Source organism: Trematomus bernacchii, unplaced genomic scaffold (assembly GCF_902827165.1).
Source record: "Trematomus bernacchii unplaced genomic scaffold, fTreBer1.1, whole genome shotgun sequence".
Classification (NCBI taxonomy): domain Eukaryota; kingdom Metazoa; phylum Chordata; class Actinopteri; order Perciformes; family Nototheniidae; genus Trematomus; species Trematomus bernacchii.
In genome coordinates this window covers 4708380-4733853 of record NW_022987616.1, presented here as the reverse complement: position 1 = coordinate 4733853, position 25474 = coordinate 4708380, and the positions used below count along the sequence as shown (strand labels likewise).

Sequence of the window (25474 nt, the reverse complement as noted above, 5' to 3'; positions counted from 1 at the left end):
CACTCTCACTCTGACACATTTACACATAGAGACTGTGTTTATGTATAGAAAACAACCTCAGGGATGTTTCCAGAACAACAAACGCTCCGACGCTTACATGTTTTCCCATTATTCCTTCCCTCTGGCTCTGCAGCTCTATAAAGCCGAGCAAAGGGAACTCTTTAAACATGTCTCACTTTCAACATTTCAAACTCTTAATTGAGTGTGCCTGTCTGCGCGGTCTTTGTGTGTCTGTCTGATGCTTTTAGTTGATTGATCTAAGCTCTGGCTGTCAAAGTGTGTTGTCTTTGTAATTGGGTGTGTGGTTATTTGAGCATACATGACATGTGTAGCCTGCAGTCTGCAGAAATTGAAAGCGCTGTGAAAAATATGAACGTGCTGTAATAACATTTGGGTGTTTCTTTATATATTTTTCTGTATACTTTGAATGAACTGTTCTGACCTTTTTACATTCAGCATCAGTAATTCAGAGAAAAATCATTATTCAGCCGCAGTACTCTGACACTACCTTGCACCTACACTCTGTGTGTTTTTTCTGTACGCCGCTCTAGTTTCTCAAAGGAGTACTGTGTGACTTTTGAAATGTTGTTCCTATTTATTTTCCTTTGTAGAACACTTCTTAAAAAGACTTCACTGTACCTCAAATGCATTTCATCACCTGTGACTCGCACGCCATTGAAAGCGACATATTGATATTGTCAAGCGTCCTTCAGTAGATGCTTTTGTAATATAATAAAATAACCTTCAGTATAAACGTATAGAAAAAGTGATACAACTGATTTTCGAGTATAACAGTTATGTGTTCATGCAAAAGTATTTTCCCTCCATGGAACACACAGTAAAATAGACTCGAATTCAAAATGGCAAGGTATTCTTTTTAAGTGTGTGCAGGAAGTGAAAATGGGTTGCAGCGCTGACATGAGCAATCATTTATTTTAATGAGTCTCTGTCCCTGGGCGGATACGCTTGCTTTCTCATTTGGGTCCTGGAAAGTTTAAGAAGTCTTGCTCCACATTTGTTTTTGTCTTTTAATTTTCTTCTATCTTATTGTTTCCACCTGTCAGAGACACACACACACACACACACACACACGCACACACACACGCACACACACGCAGACTAATTGATGTTCATGCTGTGTTGGCAGGGCAGCCACAGACTGGAGGTGAACACCGGCCTGGAGGGGGACTGGTGCAGCCTCATTCCAGTCGGAGGACCATGCCAAACCACCACTACTGGGCTGAAATGGAACCTGAGTGAGTATTTTTTTAAGCATGTCAATGATGGTCCATTGCCAGTAATTTGTCTCAAAGTTTTCTCATTCCACATACAGATTCATTATCTAGCAACCATACATTTGTGTTCAGAGTGAAAACTCTTTTTCAACATGTGTATAGATTAGATTAGATTACTTTATTGTCATTACATAATGCAAGCAGAGTGTAACGAAATTAAGAGGGTCTAACCAGAGTGCAAACGGTCAGTTATATACACATCTTATTTAGCCTTTATTTATACAGGTGTAAAAATCCATCTATCAGCAGTCTGTACAGTATTGACATCTGCGAAGGAAATTCAGAGCAATAAATAATGAAGATGCAAGAGAACTCTGATGTCTTACAAACTGAAGGTTTTATTTTAAAGGCTTGTCCAAGCAAAAAAGAACATTAACAACACAAGCGATAACAAATATGTAGTCATGTTGAAGGCCATCTTCAGCATAGCCTTTCTCTGTCTCAAATGTATCCTAACCAGAGCAAGGTATAAACTTAATTCCTATTACTCTACAAGTCCTAGTCATAACAATGTGTATCGTCACTGTCTCTACATGTCTATATCCTCAACCTTGCACACCAGAGAACATTGTTGACTCTGTTCAGACAGCTCTGCACATTTATGTGACTATATTTTGAAAAGATATGTATAAAGTTTAAGGTGTGAATATATTTAAATATATGCATATACTTAAAGATAGAAAATAGCTAAATAAATACAACATCCAGGAAAGTGCAGATGCTTCTGTCAAGGGAAGCTGCAGTTTAGAAGAGTTTCATATATTAAAGACACATGTAACAATGAACTTGGAAATTCAATTAGACACCCAACTGAAGACCGCTGTGGTCTCAACCCCCCCCCCCCACTCTGAGCCTTATGGCCAGCTGTGTTCTTAATGAGTTGGCACGCACCAACCTGCCATCAGTACGGGGGAACCTGCTGTCAGCGGGGCGCATTATGTGTCTGCATCTCGCTGTGTGTGTGTGTGTGTGTGTGTGTGTGTGTGTGTGTGTGTGTGTGTGTGTGTGTGTGTGTGTGGGTGTGTGGGTGTGTGGGTCTGGGTGGGTCTGGGTCTGGGTGTGTGTGTGTCTGGGTGTCTGTACACTTGAGAGAGCACGGCTGGGTGTCCGTGCTTGTTTGAACATATCTGTATGCGTGTTTGAATATGCAAGCATGTGTGTGTGCGAGACTCCAGCTCTGTTTATTAACTTGTTTTTTTGTATCAGCCACTGTGTGTTGTATATTTACTCAGCCCACCTGTGAGATGGCCTTGCTTGGTAATGAGAGGGACTTTATACATGAGAGTCCTATGCAGATTAGCCAGTGATAACAAGATGCATAATTAATCATATGCATATTTGGAAGGCTGAAATTAATGATTTCCCGTTGGGATTGTGAGGAAGGACCAGAATATGAAACAACATTTAGGAGAAGAACTTTTTTCCCCTTATGTGCTGGACTTCTGTATAATAGTTCATATAGCAACAGTCCTTGTTGAGATACAGACACTTTTATCCAAAGTGACTTACAATGAGTACCTTCAACCATTAAGAAACAAACTGAAAAAGGCAAGAATCCTGCAGCTATATTAGCTTTTAAAAAAGCCAAACTAATGTAAGTGCTTCTGCATTTGCTTCAAATAAAAATAAGACAAGCCAAGTGCTACTTATAGAAGTAAGTGTTTTTTTATTTTCTTATTTGCTATGGTGCAGTTGAAACAGCTGGGCTTTCAGTCTGCGATGTAAGATGTGTCGACTCCCTGATGTCCTTATATTAATGGGAAGCTCTTTCCATCATTTTGGATCCAGGATAGCAAACAGGCGTCTTTTTGTTGAGGGGAACCTGGTTTATATGTATATTTATTATAACTAAGGGTTTGTCCTTAATGTATCGATATTTACTCAAACCTTTTCTAATGATGGTAAGGCAGGAGTTTTGTTGGGTAAATAGTTGACGGATAAGATATTATGCCTTTCAGGCGTTGCTTGGCTATAAAAAAAGCTGTGTTTGTGCAAAATGTCATATGTTGCGCAAGTCTATTGCCATTTCTCTCTGACCAATCAGTGGTCTGCAATTCTTTAGCTCCACCTTTTTGTTCGAATCAGGGTCTACCAAAAAAGGTACCAGGTAAAAGGGACGTTCTACAACTTTTATCAATTGAAAACCAAAAAAGTATGACTCAAGCAGTGGAAGCACTGCGTTAGACTCTCCAGAAGTCCATTGAAATGGTCCCTCCTGCTTGGGTTCAAAGCCTTCCTGTAATGAAATATATATGATATTTCTCTAAAGAAAGAGTTCGAGCTGTCAGCCATTACAGCCTTGTTGCCCCAAAGGAGACTTTTTGCTTGCATCCAGAGCTTGTTTTAACTTTTGCTTTAAAGAATAAAATGTTGAACTGATTCATGTTGTTTTGATCCAGTGTGGAAAGAAGTGAGTCATTGAGCAAACTCTCCTCTGCTTGTTGTTCTCCAGGGGATTTTGAAGGATGATCTGAAATACTGTGGCCCAAGTTAATTATATCCTGTGTTCCTGTTGGTAAATCAATCCTTTATATTGTTATGATTTAAGATCAGAAACAATACACATGTACAATTACAGAGCTGAGCTTCCTCGCAGTCAGACGATACCGTTTTGATCTTGTTGATTTTCTGTCAAAGTTTGTCTTGAGTATCTATCATTTATAATAACTCTACGAAAGTGTGAAATGCTTGGTTTATCAATAAGATGGCAACGTATTGAACATAGGTACTCATTTACAATCATAAAAGAGCTTTATCAAACTAAAACATCTGAAATCTGTACAGCAATCATATTCCACAATGCCTAGAGTTAGTGCAAGCTAAATAACATCAATACATATGCCAAATATATGCATTAAGTCCGATAGTAAAAACAGCTGATCTGGGGTTGCAGGTGGGAGTGTGTATTTGCAAGCGTTTATTAATATATTTTAAAACATGATTGTTTAATTAGATTTATTAATGAGAATTGAACAGTTGCTGTCTTAGACCTACAATCACACTTGAAATATTACCCTTTTGACTTTGAAGTTTTGATATAAAACTGTTGTGAGATACATTATTTAGTCATTCACCTAGCATCGTACCAGAGGCTGATTGCGAGGAGCCTCTGGTTTGTTGGGCAGGGATTGAGAACTGAAGGGAGTGGATCTGCAACATTACGAGTTGATGGAGAAAGTGGTGGATGGTCGGTGCTTCAGAGAGACTTTGTTGAGACTGCCGTCTAATCAAAGCACTGCACTGCGGTAATGATACTAAAGGAAGGGAGTGTACTACTAAATAATGAAGTGACTGCAGTGTAGTAAAGCTATCAATGTAGGAGGGGTGTGTACAAGTATATAATGAAGCAACTGCTACGTGCTAATAGCAGGAGGGGAGTGAATGACTTGAATGTAATGTAGTGATGACGGATTGGCCTAAATATTACCCTGATACACTAAGCTATAGTAATTCACTTTCTCTAGTTTCCTTCTGTTATTTCCTTTTTATTCTTCCCTTTAGCTTCCAATTTGCTCTCCTTCTTATCCGTCTCCCTCCTGCTATCTTCCCTCTCATTATTACTGAGACAGCTGAGCTACTTATCACCTTCTTTATGTTACATTAATTTTCAATCCTCAGTTTTTTAAATCCCCCGAGGACACTGTCAGTAAATACTGGCATTGAATGTGCGAACAATGCATGTGTAGCTTGTCGCTTGTGGCTAAGTGTCCACATATGAGCATATGTGTGTATTTTTAAGATGGGCTGTGGGATTTGGACAGTTGCTCAGGGCGATTTTCCAATTATCTATTCCATTCATGTTAATAGTGTCATATTAATAATAGTGGGCACATGCACACACATTATTACAGACCGACCCTTCCAGTTATGTGATAACGAGACGTGGTCGTTTCCACACACACAGTATTCATATTATAGTAATACATTTTATTTACACTTTTCACAGCATGTCTTCTAGGTGGGTATTTGGAATATTTGCACTCATTGCATGATGAACATTAAGTGAGCAAATGCTAAATGATAGATTTCGCTAATTATACCGATTCATTCAAAAATAAATGTACATGTCTTACTTTTACTTTTAAAACGTTAAAACACTTGTATTACGTATATTTCCAAATAAAACTCTCATGCCCTTTAATTTGTTCTTATACACGTGCAAAAGTGTTAGGTGAGGTGAAGAGGGGGAGTAACAGAGACAGAGGGAGAGGTTGACAGGGAGAGAGCGACTGAGCCGGAAAAAATAAGAAATGCAAGAAGAGGATTTTGGAAAATATGTGAGAGCAGAGTGAAAAAAAAGAGGTTATGATGTGATGACATGTGAGAGAGACTTAGCAGGTGTCTCATTCATTTGATGTTGGATGCTGACACACAGCAGGAAATGGAGGATTATGGAAATGGTTGGGAAGTGTGTTGGCGCTTCGAGCAGGAGTTTGTATGCTCGCACACATACGTACACACTCACACACAACTATATAGAAACCTGGCTGTAATGTAGTCAATTACTAACGAGTATTTTGCCTTCACTTTTTGTAAAACAACTACTTGTTCCCTAATTCCCTCGTCTAATCCGTGTCTTCTGCGTTCAGTACTTTTATTGTTCCAATTATTCGATATCAGGTTACAGGAGATATCACAGTTGAGGTGTTTTTGCAGTCGAGTGAGTTTCACAGCAGATACGCTGGAAGGGATTCTCTATCTCTCTCCAGGACGATTCACAACCGCTGATGCTTGCCAGCACATCAACCAATAAATCTGCTTCATCCCGCTTAGTTATTTGATCTTCTGTCTGATCCCCCCCCAACATCCCACTATTTACTTTCTCTCTTGACATTCCTCAAAATCCTGCACCTATTTCTCATTGTCTGACCAGCACAATGAAATGATTCTGGAGTAACATAAAATAATGTGTATGGTTATTAAAGTACTGATACAGGGTTGCTGTAACCCCTAGAGTAGATACAGGAGCTGTGTTTCAACACGGCTGTGGAAGAGTGTTAGTTGTTTTATTAAAGCAATAGTTCAACTTTATCGCTCTCTTGTGAAAGTTAGTACATCCCATGACCTGTTGCTGTAGATTAGCTTAGCATTAAGACTGTGAAATAAAAGGAAACAGCTAGCTCGGCTACTTCAAAGCACGCTAATAACTATATTATATCTTCTTCGTATAAAAGTGACAATTTGTGTTCTTTACAAAGGATTATGTGCTAAACTATTTTTTGGTTGAGCATCAAGGTACCTTAAAAGAGAACCAATGAAGACTCCAGGATGTAACAATGCCCTCACAATAAATACTCCAGCCCTCAAAGCCTTGTGTAATAGGAAAATATTTTATTTTTTAAAATAAAATAAGTATTTTCTCCAAATTGTCAAACTGCACACAGCCAATCCAGCCAACAGTTAAAGGCAACACATCAAGAAACAAACAATTGCATCAGTAAAGTCAGGGGGAAATAAAATTGCAAGCTAGTAAACATGGATGTAAACATTGCAGGTTTAAAAAAAATAATCAGGTGGTTTAACCAGATACTAAATGTCTGCATTTGTTAGTCCTCTAAAAATTAGTTTTTGAGAGTAAAACTGAATGTCAACAGAGACTTTGTTTACAGGAAACCTCCACAGGGTAGCTTTATGTCTGGGTAGGGTGTTGATAACAAAACATAATTCTATAGCGTTACCCTGCTTCTTCATGTTGGAACGATATGGCGTTCTTGAACAAACCAGGCTTCCCTTTCCTTTAAACTGAGATAAATTAAGACAAATGAGATGATTTCTTGTGGTCAGGCATGATTTCTCCTCGATGCTGCTCCTCCTGCCCTGGCCTCACTGTGACAGCAGTTTTCCTGCGGCTGGTGGCATCTGCCTGAGAGAGGGACATGCTTCAGAGTTTCTGTTTCTGGCTCCAACGACTTTGCTTTGCTTTGGAGCCCTGATCCAATAATGTCAACCTGGAGGGGGGAGTGAGGCGTTCTGCCCTCTATACTGATGGCTGCTTCTCTACTGAAGAAGGGATTGTTCTTTTCTCCTGTGTTTTCAGATAGGAAATATGCAAATCATAGTTCAGACTGGACATGGCAGTAGACAGCTTGATGGATTGGCAGCTGCTGACCCTGGGAATGTGTGTTGTAGTGATGTGTTATGAATGACCTCTTCTTTAATCATCACTTAATGTAAATGTGGTTGATTCTTCTTCTTCTCCGTAGCCATTGTTAAATCGAAAAGGGATTTCCAGCTTTTCTTTAAACTCATCCTCCTTTGTTAATAGTATGCCCTCAGAACTGCTGCTTTGCTGCAATATTGTTCATTCTCCCTAGAAGTTGTGCTTGCTCAAATCGCCCTTATTCTAAATGTCAGACCGTACATCTGTTCCAGTCTTGGACCAAATAATGCAGCGACCATCTGTGGGACATTTCCTGATGATTGTTTTTAGCTTCACGTGTTTGTTCCACCTGCACATTCAGCCATAAGATTTATAACTATCATTTCAAAAACATGACGTGTGTACTGAGGCGCTTAAAGTCACACTACACATTCAAATTCAGATCTCAGGGTGAACCACTCACTGACTTTGTTTGGGTTTATCGTTAAATATATGCACACAAACATTTAAAACACTTAAAAGGAAAAGCTTCCCAGCTATTTTGCATGAACCGTCAGGCTTTTACTACAGGCTGTTTGCAGTGTTTGAGTAGATGCAGATGTGAAAGTGCAACTCATTACTGCTCCTGGGATAAAGATAAAATGAGGGTCAGTAATGGTCAACGTATACCTCATATTCAATATTTTGTACCAAAAAAGACCGGCAGTATTTTACCCCTTTTTTGCAAGTGTTAATATTTGTAGCACGGGCAGACTCAGGCATACCGTTTTCTTCTCATACCTTCTACTGTAGTTGCTGATACCGATGATTATGCAGAATAAGGGTGAGTTCTCTTGATTGGTGTTTCTGGGGAACATAAACAAGCTCTTGTTGGCCAGGCGATGCTTGGTGATTGGTGATGTCTGCAGAAACACTTTAAGACCCCTGCCCATTTATTTGCATTAAGTAGCCTTAACCTCTGTTTTACCCCGCTCATTTCCTCTGCTGTTGTGCATCCCATTGCCCTTGCTCTGCCCTGTGGAAAATAAGTGGCAGTGGACCGCCAACAGCCAATAACCAGTGTAACATTAATCTGACGTAAAGGGGATGTCATTGAGTCTCAAACTGCCATAAAATAGGAGTTACCCGATGGAAACCAACTGACATGCTCCGCTCTCTGCACAGTAACCTTCAAATCACACTGTGTGTGTGTGTGTGTGTGTGTGTGTGTGTGTGTGTGTGTGTGTGTGTGTGTGTGTGTGTGTGTGTGTGTGTGTGTGTGTGTGTGTGTGTGTGTGTGTGTGTGTGTGTGTGTGTGTGTGTGTGTGTGTGTGTGTGTGTGTGTGTGTGTGTGTGTACAGTTATTTGGAGATGGGGGGCTGCTCTCTCCCTCTCTAGCATTATGGATTTATTCACACTGATTATAATGTTCAGCAGTGTTTGGCAGTACTTTCTGCAGAGCTGGAGAAAAAATTCAGCTCAGCAATTCCCACACAGATATCACTTATTGAAGTCACGCAGTTCTGTAGTTGGGATGTTAATGACCTGTATTATTTTATTTTTCATCTCTGGTTAGCAACGACTGTGACAAACCAATGAAGTCAAGGTCATTATCCTTTTCCTTACACACACACCTGCATCAAAATGCTCTCTTCCCTTCACGTGTGTGTATCTATGGGGGCCAGACACAGGTATCCATGGGTGCAATAAGCATGCAGCAACGCCCCTTTATTAGCTTCTTATGAATTTTAAGCATTTCAATAAGGAGCTATATATTTAACTCGATAAAGCGCATTGTTATTTATAGTTCAATATATTCAGTATTCTAATGAAACCAGTTGTTTTTATCCAAATAACAACTTAATGTATCTCTGAGAGGTTAAATGTCCTGTAATGTGTATGCTAAGCTTTCATCAACCCTTATGAGTGTATGTTAGAAAAACTATATTTTTAGAGGCCTCGATAAGGCATTTAACTTTTATCTGGTTAAGTATATATTTAATTTTTCTGATAAGCAGATGAAAAGGTTGAATGGTTGGAAACACTATAATCCTGCTCAGTCATTTTGACACTGTGTTTTTATCCTTTTATTCAGACCTTTTACTTTCAAATGTCCCAAATATTTTTAAAAGCCTGGGCTTGGTTATAGCTTAATATTTAAATGTTCCCCTCTATCATTTGCTTTTATGGATATTGCTTTTGTAGAGTTGCTCAGTGCTGGTACATTACTACTTTATGAAAACTACTTTTGAGACATTAAATGTTCCTAGGCAGTCATTAAAAGGACCTGTAAAAAGTTTATATATTCATTAACAAAATAGCTCAAACTAAGCAGACATGCACTGAGAGCTGAAGATCTGAAAAAGACTGGCTGGCTTTGTTAAGATCACTGGCTGGTTTAAGTCTTACACATTGCAAACACTCAGTTCAAATAGCTGATGCATTAAGTCTGTTACCTCTGGCTTCAGGTGAAGTATTTAGAGTTAGCTTACTTCCTAAGCGTTTATGACCTGTGTGAGTTTAACTTAAAATCATTCATGACAGTGTGGTTATATTTAACAGTTCAATCAATATAACTGCCCTCTCTTCGGACTTCAAACAAGAAGACGAAGACCTTATTAAGTCATGGTTTTAGTTTCATTACAGTGCTACTTAAATATGATTAAATATCTAGTCTAAAGAAACCCTTGCTCTTGTTATGTTTTGGCACTTTTTAAGCTATTTTCCCAACTTCATTCTAGTGTTAGTTATAAAGACTTTCTAATATTCTAGGGTATTGAATGATATCTTAATTTTGATTGATGAGCTCAGCTTTTCTCCTGAGTAAAGTTCAGAAGTCTCTGCTGATGCGTTACTTTTTTCCTGACGGCAACTTGCTGGACTTTGAAATAAACAAACACTTAATCTAGACTCTTACACACAACGCTCCAGTGGTGCAGAAATCAAATGTGGAGCTCAGTCACCGACCATGGCAGCCACCGTTTAAATGACCAACACATGCTGGAGGCTTTATGCTTTGTCTTTGAACACTCATTTCCTGTTATGTCTCATACTGCCATCTATTATGTTCTCTTAAGAAGTAAAGAGCTATTGTGGATGAATGAAATTCCTCCAAGGCAGCTTTTAAAAAGGACTTTAAATCACCACAGAACTTTATTCCAACAAGTAAGAAGCAATTGACGATTATTACTGTGAAGGTCAGCGAGACAATATGTCTCCATCTGTGACTGACAGGAGTTCTATCCTGCGTGTGTGTCCGAGTGTGTGTGTTATGTGATTGGGTGCGGAAAAACCTCCTTAGTAATTTCTTTGTGACTCAGCCCTCCCCTGTACGACAGCTTAATATTAAAAAGCCTTCATCCTGCAGCAACACAGGCTGAAATATGGCCTCTGGCACGGTGTGTGTGAGATTGCGGGTGTTAAAACCTGCTTCGTCATGATGTTTTCGGCTTAACATGGATCATAATGAACAACAAATTTGAATTGCTGTCATCTACAAACCAACTCCTCCCTGCATAGCGTGTGTGTAAGTGTGTGTGGGTGGGTGGGTATGAATGCATCTTCTTTTATTCACTTGCTTTGTTTTGCAACTGTGCAACTCTGTGTGTGTGTGTGTGTGTGTGTGTGTGTGTGTGTGTGTGTGTGTGTGTGTGTGTGTGTGTGTGTGTGTGGTGTGTGTGTGTGTGTGTGTGTGTGTGTGTGTGTGTGTGTGTGTGTGTGTGTGTGTGTTCCATGTGAAAGAAAATGAGAGAAATGTGTGTGCAGCGTGAACAATGGCTGTCAGCCTCACTGATGACAGAGAGGCTGAGGAGGCTTTCCTCTGTAAGATTTTCAGTTAGCTTGATATGCAAATGAGCTGCTAGTACTCCACAACACTGCTCCGCATAACCTCAGTATCATCATGACCATGCACTAACAAGCACCTGACACTTACACGCACGCAAAAGCACAAACTGAAACATGCACATACGCCTTAGTTGGGCGATATTTAAAGACTTTAAGTCCTTGTTGATTTGTATTAAAATGCACGTTAATTGAAAACTGGATACAGAAAAGGTGCCAGAGCATGACTTGCATGTTTGATAATAACATAGATACAACAGATCAGGGCACATCCGTATCAGTGGGCTTAAAGGATGCATGCAGTCCTGTTGTTTTAATAAAGAAGACACTCCATCTCATGGACAGTTGTCATAGATTGCATATCTTTGTTTACTAAGCATTTGAACAACCTCTTGTCCACATTGCTTTAAAAGTGTATTCCTGACATTGTAAGAAGCAACAAACTAGATTTTGATCATATCACATGATGATCATCTGCACCATTAGTCATCCTACCTCAATTAGTAATGTCCATATCAAGGTATTTGTTTGAAATATTGCAATATTTGAGATTTCCTAATCACAGCTGATTATTTCTGTAAGCCATAGCGATCTTTAGAAAAGGTACTATACTAGATCTCTACTGTGGTCTGTAATGCATTATAAAACGGACAAGTAAAATCAAGCAATCTGATTGGTTCTTAGCCGTGGTATACTGAGCGTATACCACGGGTAGAATTGTAAGTTACTTTTCACAACAAGTCAGTATCCCTCCGCGTCTGAGATAAACAGTATACAGTTGGGCTGAACTGGAACAAGAAAGCAGCGGAGAAGTAACGGGGCAGAAACCCTCCTTTTTACGCAACGGTCCAGACATAGACATCAAACGGCAAAAACATATTCAGTGTGCAGTTCCTTTGGCATTAGGGCAGGGATATTTAGATACTTTCCAAGGTTTGACATAATGAATTGTGCTACTTTTAAAGCAAGCAACGATGTTTTCAAATCTGTAATCAAAAAGGTCCGCAAAAACATTTAAGATTAACTTCGACCTCCGGGGGGGGGGGGGGGGTTTACTATGGAGGAGTGGATTGAGGAGTGCCTATCTCCAGAACAAAAAGCACCTAAACGACGACATGTAGAGCTACGTGAAGAGCAGGTCGACCAACTGGAAAAGTATCACCATTCAAAAGCTTTCTGATGCGGGTCTTGAAACAAAGCAGAGAAATGATGACCGTTAGTGGCCACAGGTGCGAAAGCTCTCTCCAGAGCTACTGGAAGCCGAATCTCGGGGACCGGAGAAAGTGGAGCAATATTCTCGCCACGCCAAGCAACAGCCTAGAACAACCTCAACCTATACAAATAACCACGTAAGCCATGCTACTGATGCTGGACAGGTTTTCAGTGGGTGCACAATAAACGGCAACATACACATTAATGTAAATAAATAGCCAAGTAATGGATCAACGCTCTCTGTCTAATATGTTCGCTAGCTGTTGTTAGTGTTGTTGCATAGCAACCACCTCGCACTATGTTTCGTGCAGAAGGCAACAGAGGGACTATTTTATTTTGAACATCATTATTTACTAATAAAAACTATTTAAATTAGAGTGTGTATTTTTCTTTCATATTGCCACACTTGGTAACCGTTTTATAAAAGCAATAGCTCACTTCAGGCCGTGATATATGCTCATTATATCACAGCTAAGGGGCGTGGTTCGGCCCGACGCGAAGCATATGAGCATATACCACGGCCTGTCGTGAGCTATTGCTTAAGTATACCATGATAGAAGATTGTATCACTATTGCACAATATAAAAACATACAAGCTTACACACAGGGGCAAAACAAAACCCATCTATACATGTACTGTATATACCCTCATGTGTGTTCTTTCCTTTTACCTCTTTCCACCTGTAGCTACAGATAGGAAAAATGCTACGGATAAGCTACTCTCACATACATGCTATACACACCATGTTTTAAAGACGTCAGATAAAATGGTAAAAAAATTGTCAACGACCAGATGGGGTTACTTAACTTATTTCCCCAAGATACTTATAACACATGAAGTAGTGCAATAAGGCTGCACAGACACACTCATCCAACACAAACAGGTGCTGATTTAGATCAAAAACAAACACGTGAACACAGATGGATTTCGGCGGCAAAGTCTCGCAGAGAGCCGAAGCAATTGAGAAATCTTAATTAAAAGTAAACTTTGGGCAAGATTAGTAAGCTTGCCCTCACTGTTAATGAGAACGTTCTGTTTATGAAATGCAAGCCTCACAAACACATCGGCATGCAAATGAGACAGTGTTTTTAACAAGGACTTCACTGCATGTTCCATATTTTTAGCAACACTCTGAATGTGAAGTGTGAGAGGAAACAGGTAGAGTGCACGTTGGCAAAGTTTACTCATTGTTGAAGTAGATGAGCTCATGTAAAAGTACATCTGGAAACATCTTATACCTCATTCGCACCAACGGTGTTTCAGGGCCGGTTCGGAGCTGGAGCTTGAAAAGCACCGGGTTTTCCTGTTCACACCGCAGCGGAGCAGCCTCTAAGCTCCGGAATCCGGTTCGTTTCAAGCACCAAAAAATTGTCCGGCTAGAGCAAAAGCACCGCATACGTCACGCTTACGTCGAGGCGGGGGCAGGGGCGGGGTCAACTCCTGAACAACAACAAAAAGCCAGCGTTTTATCCAGTTTGTACACAACGATGGAGAAACTTAACAAGCAGCAGTGGTCCACTGAAGAGACCAGCTACCTACTGGGAATCTGGTCTTCCGAAGAGGTACAGAGGAAGCTGGAGGGGAGCACGCGGTCCAAAGCAATTCTCCAACAATTGCAGAAAACCAAAACGAGTAGCGCTTCAACACAATCGGCCATTGTTGTTGTTGTTGTCGGTGTGAGTTGTGAGGGGTTTCCGCGCGGTTTGGCTTTATGAAGCAGGCACGCAAACGGTTACGTCATGACGCAAACGATGACGCAGCACCAGTCGGACTCTGGGCGGTGTGAAAAGAGCCGGAGCTAAACCGAAGAACCGGTTCTGAACCTGAAAAGCTCCAGCACGGAGCTTGAACCGGAGTTGCGTTGGTGTGAATGAGGTAGAGAGGTGGTTGTGATGGGGTGATGTCTGGTTCTCTGCAAAAACACAGCATAATAGGAAAAAGAGAAGAGGGATTTTGTTCCCATTCTTAGTTGTGATACTGCAAACATAACCTATTTTGATGTGAATTTAGAAACCGTAAATCTCTAAGAATATGTTGACAAGACATTTCAAGATGCATCCTCAGCCCTCAGCAGTACATGCAGTCTGAGAACTCATTATTCACAAGGCGTCCTGTACACTGGAAACAATTGTTTTCACAGGTAAAGCACTGTAATTCATCTTGTAGTCAAACAGATAGATGTGTCTGACAAACTAGGTTCAGTGAGGTCTTTCCCTGCCAGAGCAAGACATCTTTACTGTAAGATCTCTCCTCTCCTCCTGTTTCCCAAGATGCAACCCTGACCTTCTCCTACTCTTTCCATATCTCTTTTTCCCTGGCGATGTTATTCTGTCCGTACTCTCGCCTAGTGTATCCTTTTTCCAGGGGTTCAGTCTAAAGAAATTCATCTATTCTTCCTTTATCTCCCAGTCTCGCTTGTTCTTTCATATCCCTTTCTATACATGTTCTCTCTCCCTGCTACACCTCTCTACATAATAACGCCTCACTTCTCTGCCCCCTTCCCTTTTATTTCCTTCCTCTCTCATTCGCTTCCGCTCTTCAAGGTCCTGGAGAAGGGGAAATGAAAAGTGTATGTATTCTGTAGCGGTGCAGCGGGAGGGAAAACTGCTGTTTTATGCTTTTATTTATGGATCTGTAGATTTCCAGCGCTGTGCACATCACACAGGGGGGGGGGGGGGGTGAAGAGCAGCCTGGTGTGAACTACTGCTAGTACCCCCAGTGGAGCTACAGACTTGCAAGAGGCGGTGTGCAAACATTTACATACTTTGGACCAAACATGCATTAGCATAATGTTTAGAAAAGTCAACTCAAGGATTCATTACAGGATATTAATGTATGACACTACTAGCTAATCACCCCATCCGTCAAAAAACACATGACATATCGCCACGATCACGTCAAAGTATGTTATTTCTTCTCCTGTCTGTTTGTTTATGTCTCTTGCCTGACTCATACCAAGCAGAGATGAGTTTTCTTATCTGAAGGTCAACTTTAGCCAGCGTTTGTCACCTCACACTCTTAGTCAAACCCAGCAGCGCCATCATAAACATTTAATAGAAGCGGCTATCATCACACAGCAGACGGTGCTAACACTGCTAGCGCTCGCCTTGGCTCTTGTCAGCGCCAATAAATAGCCTCAAATACAAGCAGACTGTCGGGGAGAGAAAGTGAAGGACATGTATAGAAATCACAGGGTGGATATAATATGCGCAGTGAATGCAATAGAACAGGCAGCATTCTCCGCTCAGTGATTCAAAACTATTGTTGGTTTTTAGTTCTTTACCACAAATTGGAAGCACTTGTACATTTTATATAATACGTGTGAGTTTTCTTTTCTGTCATGGAGTACCATCAATGCTCGCTCTCCAAAAGGATTTGAATCAACTATGCAAACAAAACCCTAAGAGGCTCTTATGTTGTTTTGCATCTGAATGGTAAACCCAGCACAAGTCTTCTGTTAGAGTAAGATATAGCTCGGCTGAATACTGAAAATTATGCATTAACTAAAGTCTTTGCCTCATCTGTATTCAAACTGTGAGCTTATAAGTCATTCATTTCAGCTTTTTTAAATGATGAATAGTATTTTTTTGAATGAAAACAGTATATTCCTGAGAAATATTTGGTGGGTTTAACTTTAAAAAATACCTTATGTCAGACTGAACCCTTTTACATATCTCTGTTTCCCTCATTAATCTCCATTCCTTGAAAAAAATATCGATTCTGTTCAGTCTATTTATTGCAATGATGTCCGCGAGTCTTTCTGAAGGTGCGGTAGAATTTGTGCAAAACACAGTCATACATTCACCTCATTTTAGTAATTGGACAGCTCAGTATTGAACAAACATGATTTATAGAAAATGATTGTCTCTCGGACTGTGAAGCGTGATGCAATTTGATATCGCGCTAGTCTAAAGGAGTGGAGGATCTGACTGAATGAGTTCAATTTGCCTCTCGATGACAAGTCATGTTAAAAAGGGACAACAGCTTCACGCTGAACACAATCAGATGTAATGTGAAGGGAGAATGATGCGCCTGTTTGTGTTGGAGTACATCACAGTGAACAGATCAATGTTATTTTAAAGGTGTGATGTGTCAATATTATCGTTTAAATATACATACTTTAAAGCAGATTTTACTCGTCGACTACCTATACTAGCAATTATTTTTAACCTAATTTTTTTCGACTATTTTAATATTTTTTTTATTTCATATTTTATGTTTTGTTTACATGCTTTACTTTGCCTTTTTCAGCATATTATACTATGACTTGTTCTTATATATTTTTAAATGTCTTCATGCTATTCTTTAATTTATTTCCACATACCTCACTGTGACTGGTAGCTTTATATAGAGACCAATTACATTATATTTACTAGATTTTGCTTAAAAACTGAATTGTGGTAGTACGTCTTCTTCACTAATATATCACTGATAATTTGACACATTTTTCTATGCTTGAAATGCTTCATGGTGCAACCTTTATCATCTCTTTCTAGAACCTGTTTACAAAAATAACCACTGAGAGGCAGAAATAGAGGGGCTCCTACCTCTCATAATGCCCCTCTCTACCTGTCCACTGCAGTGTGAGTGTGTGTGAGAGTGTGTGTGAGGCTCTCTGCTCGCCGACCCTCTCTCCTGGGTAATTTGTTGTGTAAATACGGTCTACTTACTGCTGACGGGCCCTTTCGGCTGTGGCGCTGGAAATGCAATTACAGGCAGCAAACATCTCCATTGTTATCACTGGAGGGTGCGACGCTCATTTCGCTCCCCTCTGTAACGGGCCGCTATTGATCGGCATCAGCTTTGAGGAGGGGATTACTAATGAAGCCATCTAAAAGCCTTTTGTACGTTAAAGAGTTTGCATGTGCATATATGTGTGTTAGTGTCTGTGTGTGTGGGCATGTTAGTAAATGGATGTGTGTTTGAGAGACAGAAGAGATACTGTGTTTTTGTGAATGTAGGCGCCACTATGCGATCCTGTTGACTCCTAATGTTTCCTGCTGTAGTGCTCTGCTGCCTCTGGTGGTAGTTTGGTGACTTACACCACACATCTTCTCTCAGATTGTAATACGATCACAGTGAGTGCACTGTGGTAAAAATCCTTTGATAATTGGGCAGCAATGGCCGCCTGCTGAGTAACATTATATCTGTGACAATTGGTGTCTTTGAAGAAGCTATCATTTTTTCAATCATAGTTTAATATTATTATCATCATGACTATATTATTGGGAGGCATGCCAAACACTCCACACCAATGAGAAGAGTACAGAAACAAAACAGAAACATAGATTGTTAAGTAACATACAATGAAATGCTTCTTGTAGCATTTGGCTCATATTAAGAAACCTTTTGATCACATACTGTTCATCTTTCCAAACTTTACAGCACATTCCCCTGCTGAGTGAGAACCTCAGGCAGGCACTTTAACTCAGTCAGACCTTCTTCTCATACACACTGTGACTGTGTTCACTCAATTATTAAGTAACCTCACATTCAGCTTACTCTCCTCTTTGTTTTAAGTCAAGCTGGTCTAATACAATGCTTATGGGGCGGCCTTTGAAGCAAAAAAGCTTTTTTCTGTGTCGCTGTTTGATGTGCGTGCAGCGCCTGTGGACAAATCATTGGCTTAATTCTCTCCTCTCTTTGTGAAGTGATTGCACAACTATTTTTGTACAATCCTAAACTCCCTTACTTTTGTCTCTTCTGAGGATGTTGCAACATTGCAGTTGTCAGGTGTTGATTTGGGTTAAAGAGGACTGTACATTACGATGTTTGAGGCGTTGCGTGTGTATCGTTAATTAGTCTCTGTATTGTTGGGGGGGCTGTGGCGCAGTGGTCAGTGGTGTTCGGATCAGGGGAGCACAGGTTCAAACCCCACTGCAGTCAGCATGTCGTTGTGTCCCTGAGACACTTCACCCCAAATTGCTCCTGTGGGGATTGCCCACAGTACTGAGTATGTAAGTCGCTTTGGATAAAAGCGTCTAACAAGTAACATGTAATGTCATGTAATGTTCAAAAGTGAATATAATTTGTACTTCTTGTTCTTGGAAATGAATCTAATATAGAAAATCTACCCAGAAATAAATGACATTTTATCTAAATATGCAGATTGAAAAGGAACTTGGACTAATTTAAGATATTGTTATACTAATGATGCTCCACAGTTGTCTTGATTCCCAATGTTCTGAGACCGGAGGAACATTGTTCCTTAAATACTCCCGACTTGCAGTTTAATGATCCGGACTTTTGTTAAAGCAATGCCTTTAATGGCTGAGGAACATTTTATTAAAACTAACTCTACTTTATGTACACTTCATACAACATACTCATATTATAAAAGATCTAAGTATGTAGGACTGTACTGCATTCTTTTACAACTATTTTGTGTAGTGACCTCTGGTGAAATCAGTTAATAGGTTTTAATTCTCTCGTTATTATGTCCCTCTGTATTACATTACATGTCTTAATAATATGTTATATGAACCCTTAACTACACAAAAAGAGTGCAGTCATGGAAGATAATGTATTCTCTGTTATCTATGAAAGTGCGAATAGTTACAAATTAGGTCCTCTATCTGGGAAATATATATTCAGAAGAGCAGATTGGAATGAAAGTAAAAGAGAGTAATTAATGGGACAAATGGGATGATTGACATGAAGAGAAGTCCATGTGGCCCGCCTAGTTAGAGCAGAGCTAATCCTCCTCACTTTCAGATACTCTTCACTAGGGATGGGAATTTGAAAGCAAATGAATATTCGACCCCCAAAAAAAACGGTTAACCGAAATGTACATATCCTATAAAAAAAATGTTGACAAAAAAATAAATACATGTTCAAATAAGTATAGAAAACCAAGTTGAATTTGTCAAATGTATTGAACTGGTGATCACAGTTTGAACAGTTGACAGCTATAGGCCTACAGCTTTCATGCTTAAAATATAACTTGTTTTTTAAATGAAAGAGGGATCATACACGAACAACATAACGGGTTAGGGTAACGTAACCCTATCACAACAGAGATCAACAACCTGTAACAGGGCCTATGCACAGAATGCAGCTATTCAATACTCATTCTTGTTTAAGAATATGAGCATGTCTACTCAGGGGAGAGGCGGGTGCGGAGGCGATTCACAATCAAGCCAGCTGTAGAGAAGACCCTCTCAGCTGGAATTTGGGCATAAGATGAGGTTTGAGTCTGCGTGATCTGCGTGTAGGGAGGGGCAGCAGCCATGTCATTAGCTAGAACTAGCTAGATCTGATGGATTTGGACATAAATGCGAGTGAAGTATAACCGGACGCGAGAGAGAGATCAGCACCTGCAGCTCTGCCCGCTTTGAGGGACCGGTGAGCGGAGCAAAACACACCTTTAGACCTAACACATTTAGCTATGGCACTGTCGTATACATTGAATTATTCCATTTGATCATATGTAATCAACTTATATAAAAAATATATATATATTCATAACTCATATTCTCATATTCGAATACCTGAATAATTTAGAATATTCGATTAATCGTTCCCATCCCTACTCTTCACTGACTACAAGCAAACCAGATAATGAGTTAAAGATGGCTAAACACTATATTCACTGTTCATAGCAGCCAGAGTTGAGAGTGCTGTGCTCAAGAGACTACAAATAAACAAGGCTGCCGTGTGTCTCTGTTGAGACAGGTGAACACTTTCCAAAAAGAGATCAAAAGTAAAGCATTGTCTTCTCTGTGAAGTATGACAAACCACTTGTGAACTCAATAAAATCCACATGTCCTGACCCGTAGGGGAGAAATGTTTTACTGTTTAATTTGCTGTAGATTGCGAGAACAGTGACAGATAATAGCGAATGAATAATATAGAGCCCCAGGTGTAAGTCTCCTGAGGCGAGTTCACCCTTTTATATTAGACACGATCCAACAGCTCCACTCTCAGGGTACAACAAGCTTATTCCCAGTCAACGATGCATAAATAAATGTAACTGTTAATGGGAAAACTGACACGCACAGACCTGCCATTTAGACCTGTTGAAGCACACCCAATGGTTTTGTTACTTTCCTTGTATATTGACTAAATTCCTCAAAACAAACTTCCATATAATATATTAGACATAAGCATTTAAGGTATTTATTTGTGACGTTATGTTTATTTTTACCAGTCTAACATTACAATGCAATAGGTCAAAAAGGATTACTTATTTAGGAGTCTGGTGATAAATATTGAACACTGATTGTCTCATGGGTAAAGTTAATGCCCCTCGTTAGATATTCTACTGAACTTCCTGGTCAGACCACTTGATGTCAGTGTTGGCTAAGTATGATTTCAGCAAGAGTGAATCCCTTTCAGTTCCAACAGAGCACAAACAAATAGCATTATATAATTGAAGCATATGTCTCACCAACTACTTGCATGATTTAACCTTTAAATAATAATATTTTAAAGTGGCAAATATCCTGGGCTATATAAGATCAATTCTGCCGGGTCAATGGGTGCTAGAAAAACAACGTAGTATAGTATGTTGAAAATATCAGAGAAAATCTACATAATATAGTAATTTAAATGTTTAATAACAGAAGGCATAGTATAGTATCTCAGAAATATCAGAAAACATGTGATTATGTCGAAAATATGATTTAAAAACAGCACAGTATAGTATATCAAAAGTCGGAAAGTATGTTGAATTTGTTTTGACATTTTCAACATATACTATATATATATTACTACGCAATTTCATCTGATTTTCGTCACCTTTTTACGGTATCATGCCTTATTTCGACATAGTATATGATGTCGTTTTTAAGGACATACTATACCGCGCCTTTTTTCGACATGGTATACTATTACTTTTCGGTCTTATCTTAAATATTTTTTTTATATAAGGGGGGACCTTATCTTCATACGATATCATGCCCTAGTTTGACATACTATACTATGTCTTATTTCGACATAGTATGCTATGTTGTTTTTTTCGACATTGTCTTAATATCATGAGTAACTGCTCATGGTCTTGATTAATGTTCAAATAACCGGCGGTGTGCATTACAAAGTTAACTAGTGACACCAAATATCTAATTCTACCCACTCAATAATTCACCCAGACTATTCGAAGCAGCCACTAAGTGTTACTCAGAACGCCCTCATTAATGCAGAATCTAATCATGTCTTCTCTCTCTAGATGACCAGGTCCTGCAGTTTGGGAAGCTGGTGAGCACCTCCAACACCTACGAACCTGTTGCCCCTGGAATCCCCAGGAAGCCTGTAACCGTGACAACAGACCAGCCTCTGCTCTGGAGTATGGGTATCTGTAAGGAGGAGGAATGACGACAGACAGGAAATATCCTAACTCTCAGTAGTCTTACAAAGAATGAAACCTGTTGATTGATCAATATCTGGTTAGCTTTGTTGGTTTATAAGAAAATTCCAAACTAATCAAAGAAAGATTTTTTTAGTTTTATTTTAATACCATGTCTGCCATCTCTGTCAAGGATATTTAATATTTTAGCACTTTTAACTGGTTTTATGCAACACGTGGCTATGATTTTCACTGTGCAAGCAGAAATTCAAAAGCCTAAAGAATGTGCCTTTTTAAATAAGTGCCACTGTTCCCACTTGTCTGCTATGAAAAATACTGTACATCAAACTACGTGTGCCTTGTGATGACGATTAAATTGTATTTTTGAATGTCAGGCAATGTTCAAACCAAACTGGTGTAAACGTAGTGATATCAAGGCTATTGAAAAAAGACTGTTGGAAAGCATTCAGTTGTAGTTTCCATAGTTTTTATTTACACATTGAAATATAAATGTCGTGCACCGAATGTAAAAATGTCATCCCTTCAGTCCCCGATTACACCAGCCCACTAACACATTGCATTGCATCGCCATCTTCTGTCCCCAGGAGTTGAAGTTTGTTCTTGTCCAGGATTTAACCTCCACTAGAGGGGAAACAAGAGAAAGGCAGTGTTAGTGATGAGAGAAAGCTACAGAGATATGTCACTGTAATATTCAGTTTGAAAGAGCAATGAATAAATAAAAACTGCTCTGAGAAAGACAATCCCTTAAATGCAAGTCTTGTGTGCATGAGTAGACCCACCTTGATTCATCACTGTACTAACAATTTCCTTTCAAAAACAGCCAATCCTACTTCTCATATATTGAGACTTTTACAAGCCTTAATTAATGCTATTTTGATGTTTTAACATACTGTACAAAATAAAATCATGAATGCCACAAGTGTGATCATTTTTGTGTTGGTTTCTGTCAATTATGCAATAAAACAAAGTGTTTGTTCCAATCATAACTTATCAAATGTTGATCGTACTAATGAGTAAGCCACTTGAACAGTGGTTCGAAATAATGTGAGCATTTCCAGCTCTGGTATACAAGTGATATTTAAATTGTGTATTCATTTATACACAATGAATACATAGTGTTACTATGAAAAAAACAGTATTCTTCTTTCATGCCACCATGGTGAATATAGAAAATAAAAAACTCAGAGAAGTCTTGATGAATTAAAGTAGATGGTTTGACAACAGCAGATCTTGCATCATACCACTTGGAGTATACTCTAAGTCTAATTTAACCAAGTCATAGAGTCAGAAGCAAACACAAGTGTGAGATTGTTAATAAAATAGTTTTAGCAAATGAGACATGGGGTACAATTAAATAATCTAAATATAGCGCCCTGTGTCTTTTCCTACTCATTTGTCCTTGACCTCTATGAAAAAACATAACCACATAAACCCTTATTCATCAAGACTCCATTGCTTTTTGATTCTTGACTCTAGTCTAGAACCAGTTAATTAATGTAAAAGATAGGACATAAAATAAACTTGCTTTACTATGAGGGCTGGACAGACATTTTAAAACCTTTTAGTTAATGATTCAACCCCAATTTGACTGTGATTTAAACATATTTTCAGTGAGTAGATAGAGAGACAATAAAGCATGTAATCAAAAGCTGAGGAGGTAGTGTCATTACAAAGTCCCTCTCTCTCTCTCTCTCTCTAAAGGGCCATCTCTGATAGGATCACAGGGATCACGTGTTTGGATAAAGCTTCCCATAACAAAAACTTCAACACAAATCAAAATACCCAATAGTATAACCACCCATATAAGTAAAGTGTTACTGTTACTTACACAATGATGTTGTTGATGGGGATGTGGATGAGTTTGACGAAGAAACCAATGAAGCCCATGATGGCGAACCCAATCGCTGTGGCCATGGCAATCTTCTGGAATTCTGAAGGAAGCACAATTCAAAGACGTAAGACAAAGAGCTTTTAATAATAATGGAAATCAAATCAAACGTAACCCATAAGAACCCACGGTGACACAAATGTTACATGACAGTTAAATGTTCTGGAAAGTTCCTTACACAGCTTTAGCCTTTATTTTATCTCATGAAGTCCCCAAGTGACACACACTGAACAGTCTGGTGAGTCATGTGACTTTGTGTTCCCATAACAACATGTCCATGTGTAGAACTAGCTATATTTTGAAAGCTTGTTGTTTTTTGTTGCTAAAGGTAAGAGTGTGACACATGACCGTCAATGTGACATATGTGTCACTTTTCAGATCTCTGACACTAGGGGGGGTTACTTGTCAGAAATGTGTTCTATATGGTATATTAAGTCTAGATGATGTTCCCAATAATTTCCCCAAAAGTAGAAATGGGTCCGGGTTCTTATGGGTTAAAATACAATTAAAGGAAAAACATACAGTAATCATATTAAAAGTATGGCAAAAAGCAAAGTATGTAGATTAGATCTGACAAACCTTAGTGAAAAAGGTTAGTGTCAAAAATGTTTCAACGTATAGTATAAAAGTTTTTAAAAAAGTCGTATACTATGTAGAAGAAGTAATAGTATTGTTAGTGGGAAAAAAGTCTGTTCTGATCACATAGCACAAGTATGTGAGAAAAAGCTATGGTGTGTTGATTAAATCAGAACAATCGTAGGAAACTAAGTTATAGCGTAGTATTGCATGTTACAAAACAAAGCGATACCATAGTAAGTCGGGAAAGTAATGGTATAGTATGTAAAAAAGGCATATTATACGTCAACAATCATAGTATGTAGAAAAGTGAGAGTCAAGTATGTTAAAATGTTTTCAGCTAAGGATGATGTGGATCAACTGAAGCTCAATTGATAACGTTTCGACAGAGATGCAAACACAACAGAGACTGGGCCAAATGGATTTAAAATATGATCTTACCTTTTCTATCGGGTTTCGTGCATCTCTTTACGAGCCTTATGGAGTCTTTGACGAACTGCCGGCTGGGCTCCACAAACTGCATAACCTGATCCATGATGTTCAAGCTGCAGACAGAATAAAATCTGATTTAGTGTCAAATCTCGGACTGCTGCTCTGAGTGATGACGTTGACTTCAGAAGCCTGCGTCTATCGTGACTCCCACAACGGACTTAATGTAAAACACATACTGTACATGTCTTTTTAAGCGTCAAATATCAACCAGTATGTTGACAATGGTGTGTTCTTGTCGTTAAAAAACATATTTTGAAGTCAGCTGTGTAAACTAACAGTCAGCGGTGTTAGCTAACATGCTAGCTAACGTTAACGTAAGAAAAGCTAACCTGTCGACGTCACGCTAGTTTAGCTGGAAATACAATACAAAAACGAATAAAAGTCGAAGTAAATACCAAACCAGCTAGTGCGTTAACTTTAAGTAAGAGATACAGTAATAGTTGATATAATATCGCTCAGTTTACCGGTCTGAGGTCGTGTTAGAGGAGAAGACAGTCGAAGGAATGAGGACACGTAGCTTCTGGGAAGCAGTTTGAGATTAGAGAAGGGCTGACGTAGCCTTTATACGCGCGCATGCGCAGTATCTTCCCTCGTCATCACTGTCGGTTCTTTTGGGCTTGAGTTTCTGACCATACTGCCACCTATAGGCCGGGAGGTTTACATACACAATAAAGCAGCATAGGTTAAAATATTTTTCTTACCGTCGTACAGTGGTGGAAAGTAACTAGGTAAGTAAGTAATTATGTACAGCATTTTGGCTCGACCAAAAATCGTTTTAAAAATG

At 39.2% G+C, this 25474-nt stretch overlaps 2 protein-coding genes across 4 annotated transcripts in view; one reads left to right on the top strand and one right to left on the bottom strand.

Moving 5' to 3' along the window:
- The window catches only part of tpk1 (thiamin pyrophosphokinase 1), a 62106-nt gene extending 39447 nt beyond the window's left edge, over positions 1-22659 (top strand). For all 3 annotated transcript variants that reach the window (XM_034132629.1, XM_034132631.1, XM_034132630.1), the window contains exons 8-9: positions 1148-1256; positions 21597-22659. In XM_034132629.1, the coding sequence (XP_033988520.1) occupies positions 1148-1256; positions 21597-21742 (255 nt within the window). In that variant the 3' untranslated portion in view covers positions 21743-22659. The remainder of the gene's footprint in view (positions 1-1147; positions 1257-21596) is intronic.
- On the bottom strand, positions 22184-25329 carry sec61g (SEC61 translocon subunit gamma). The gene is made up of 4 exons (XM_034132632.1): positions 25155-25329; positions 24640-24743; positions 23563-23665; positions 22184-22355 (listed from the first exon to the last, which is right to left on the bottom strand). The coding sequence occupies exons 2-4, from the start codon at positions 24731-24733 to the stop codon at positions 22346-22348; spliced, it is 207 nt and encodes a 68-aa protein (XP_033988523.1). The 5' UTR covers positions 24734-24743; positions 25155-25329; the 3' UTR covers positions 22184-22345.
- Positions 25330-25474: the final 145 nt, after the last annotated feature.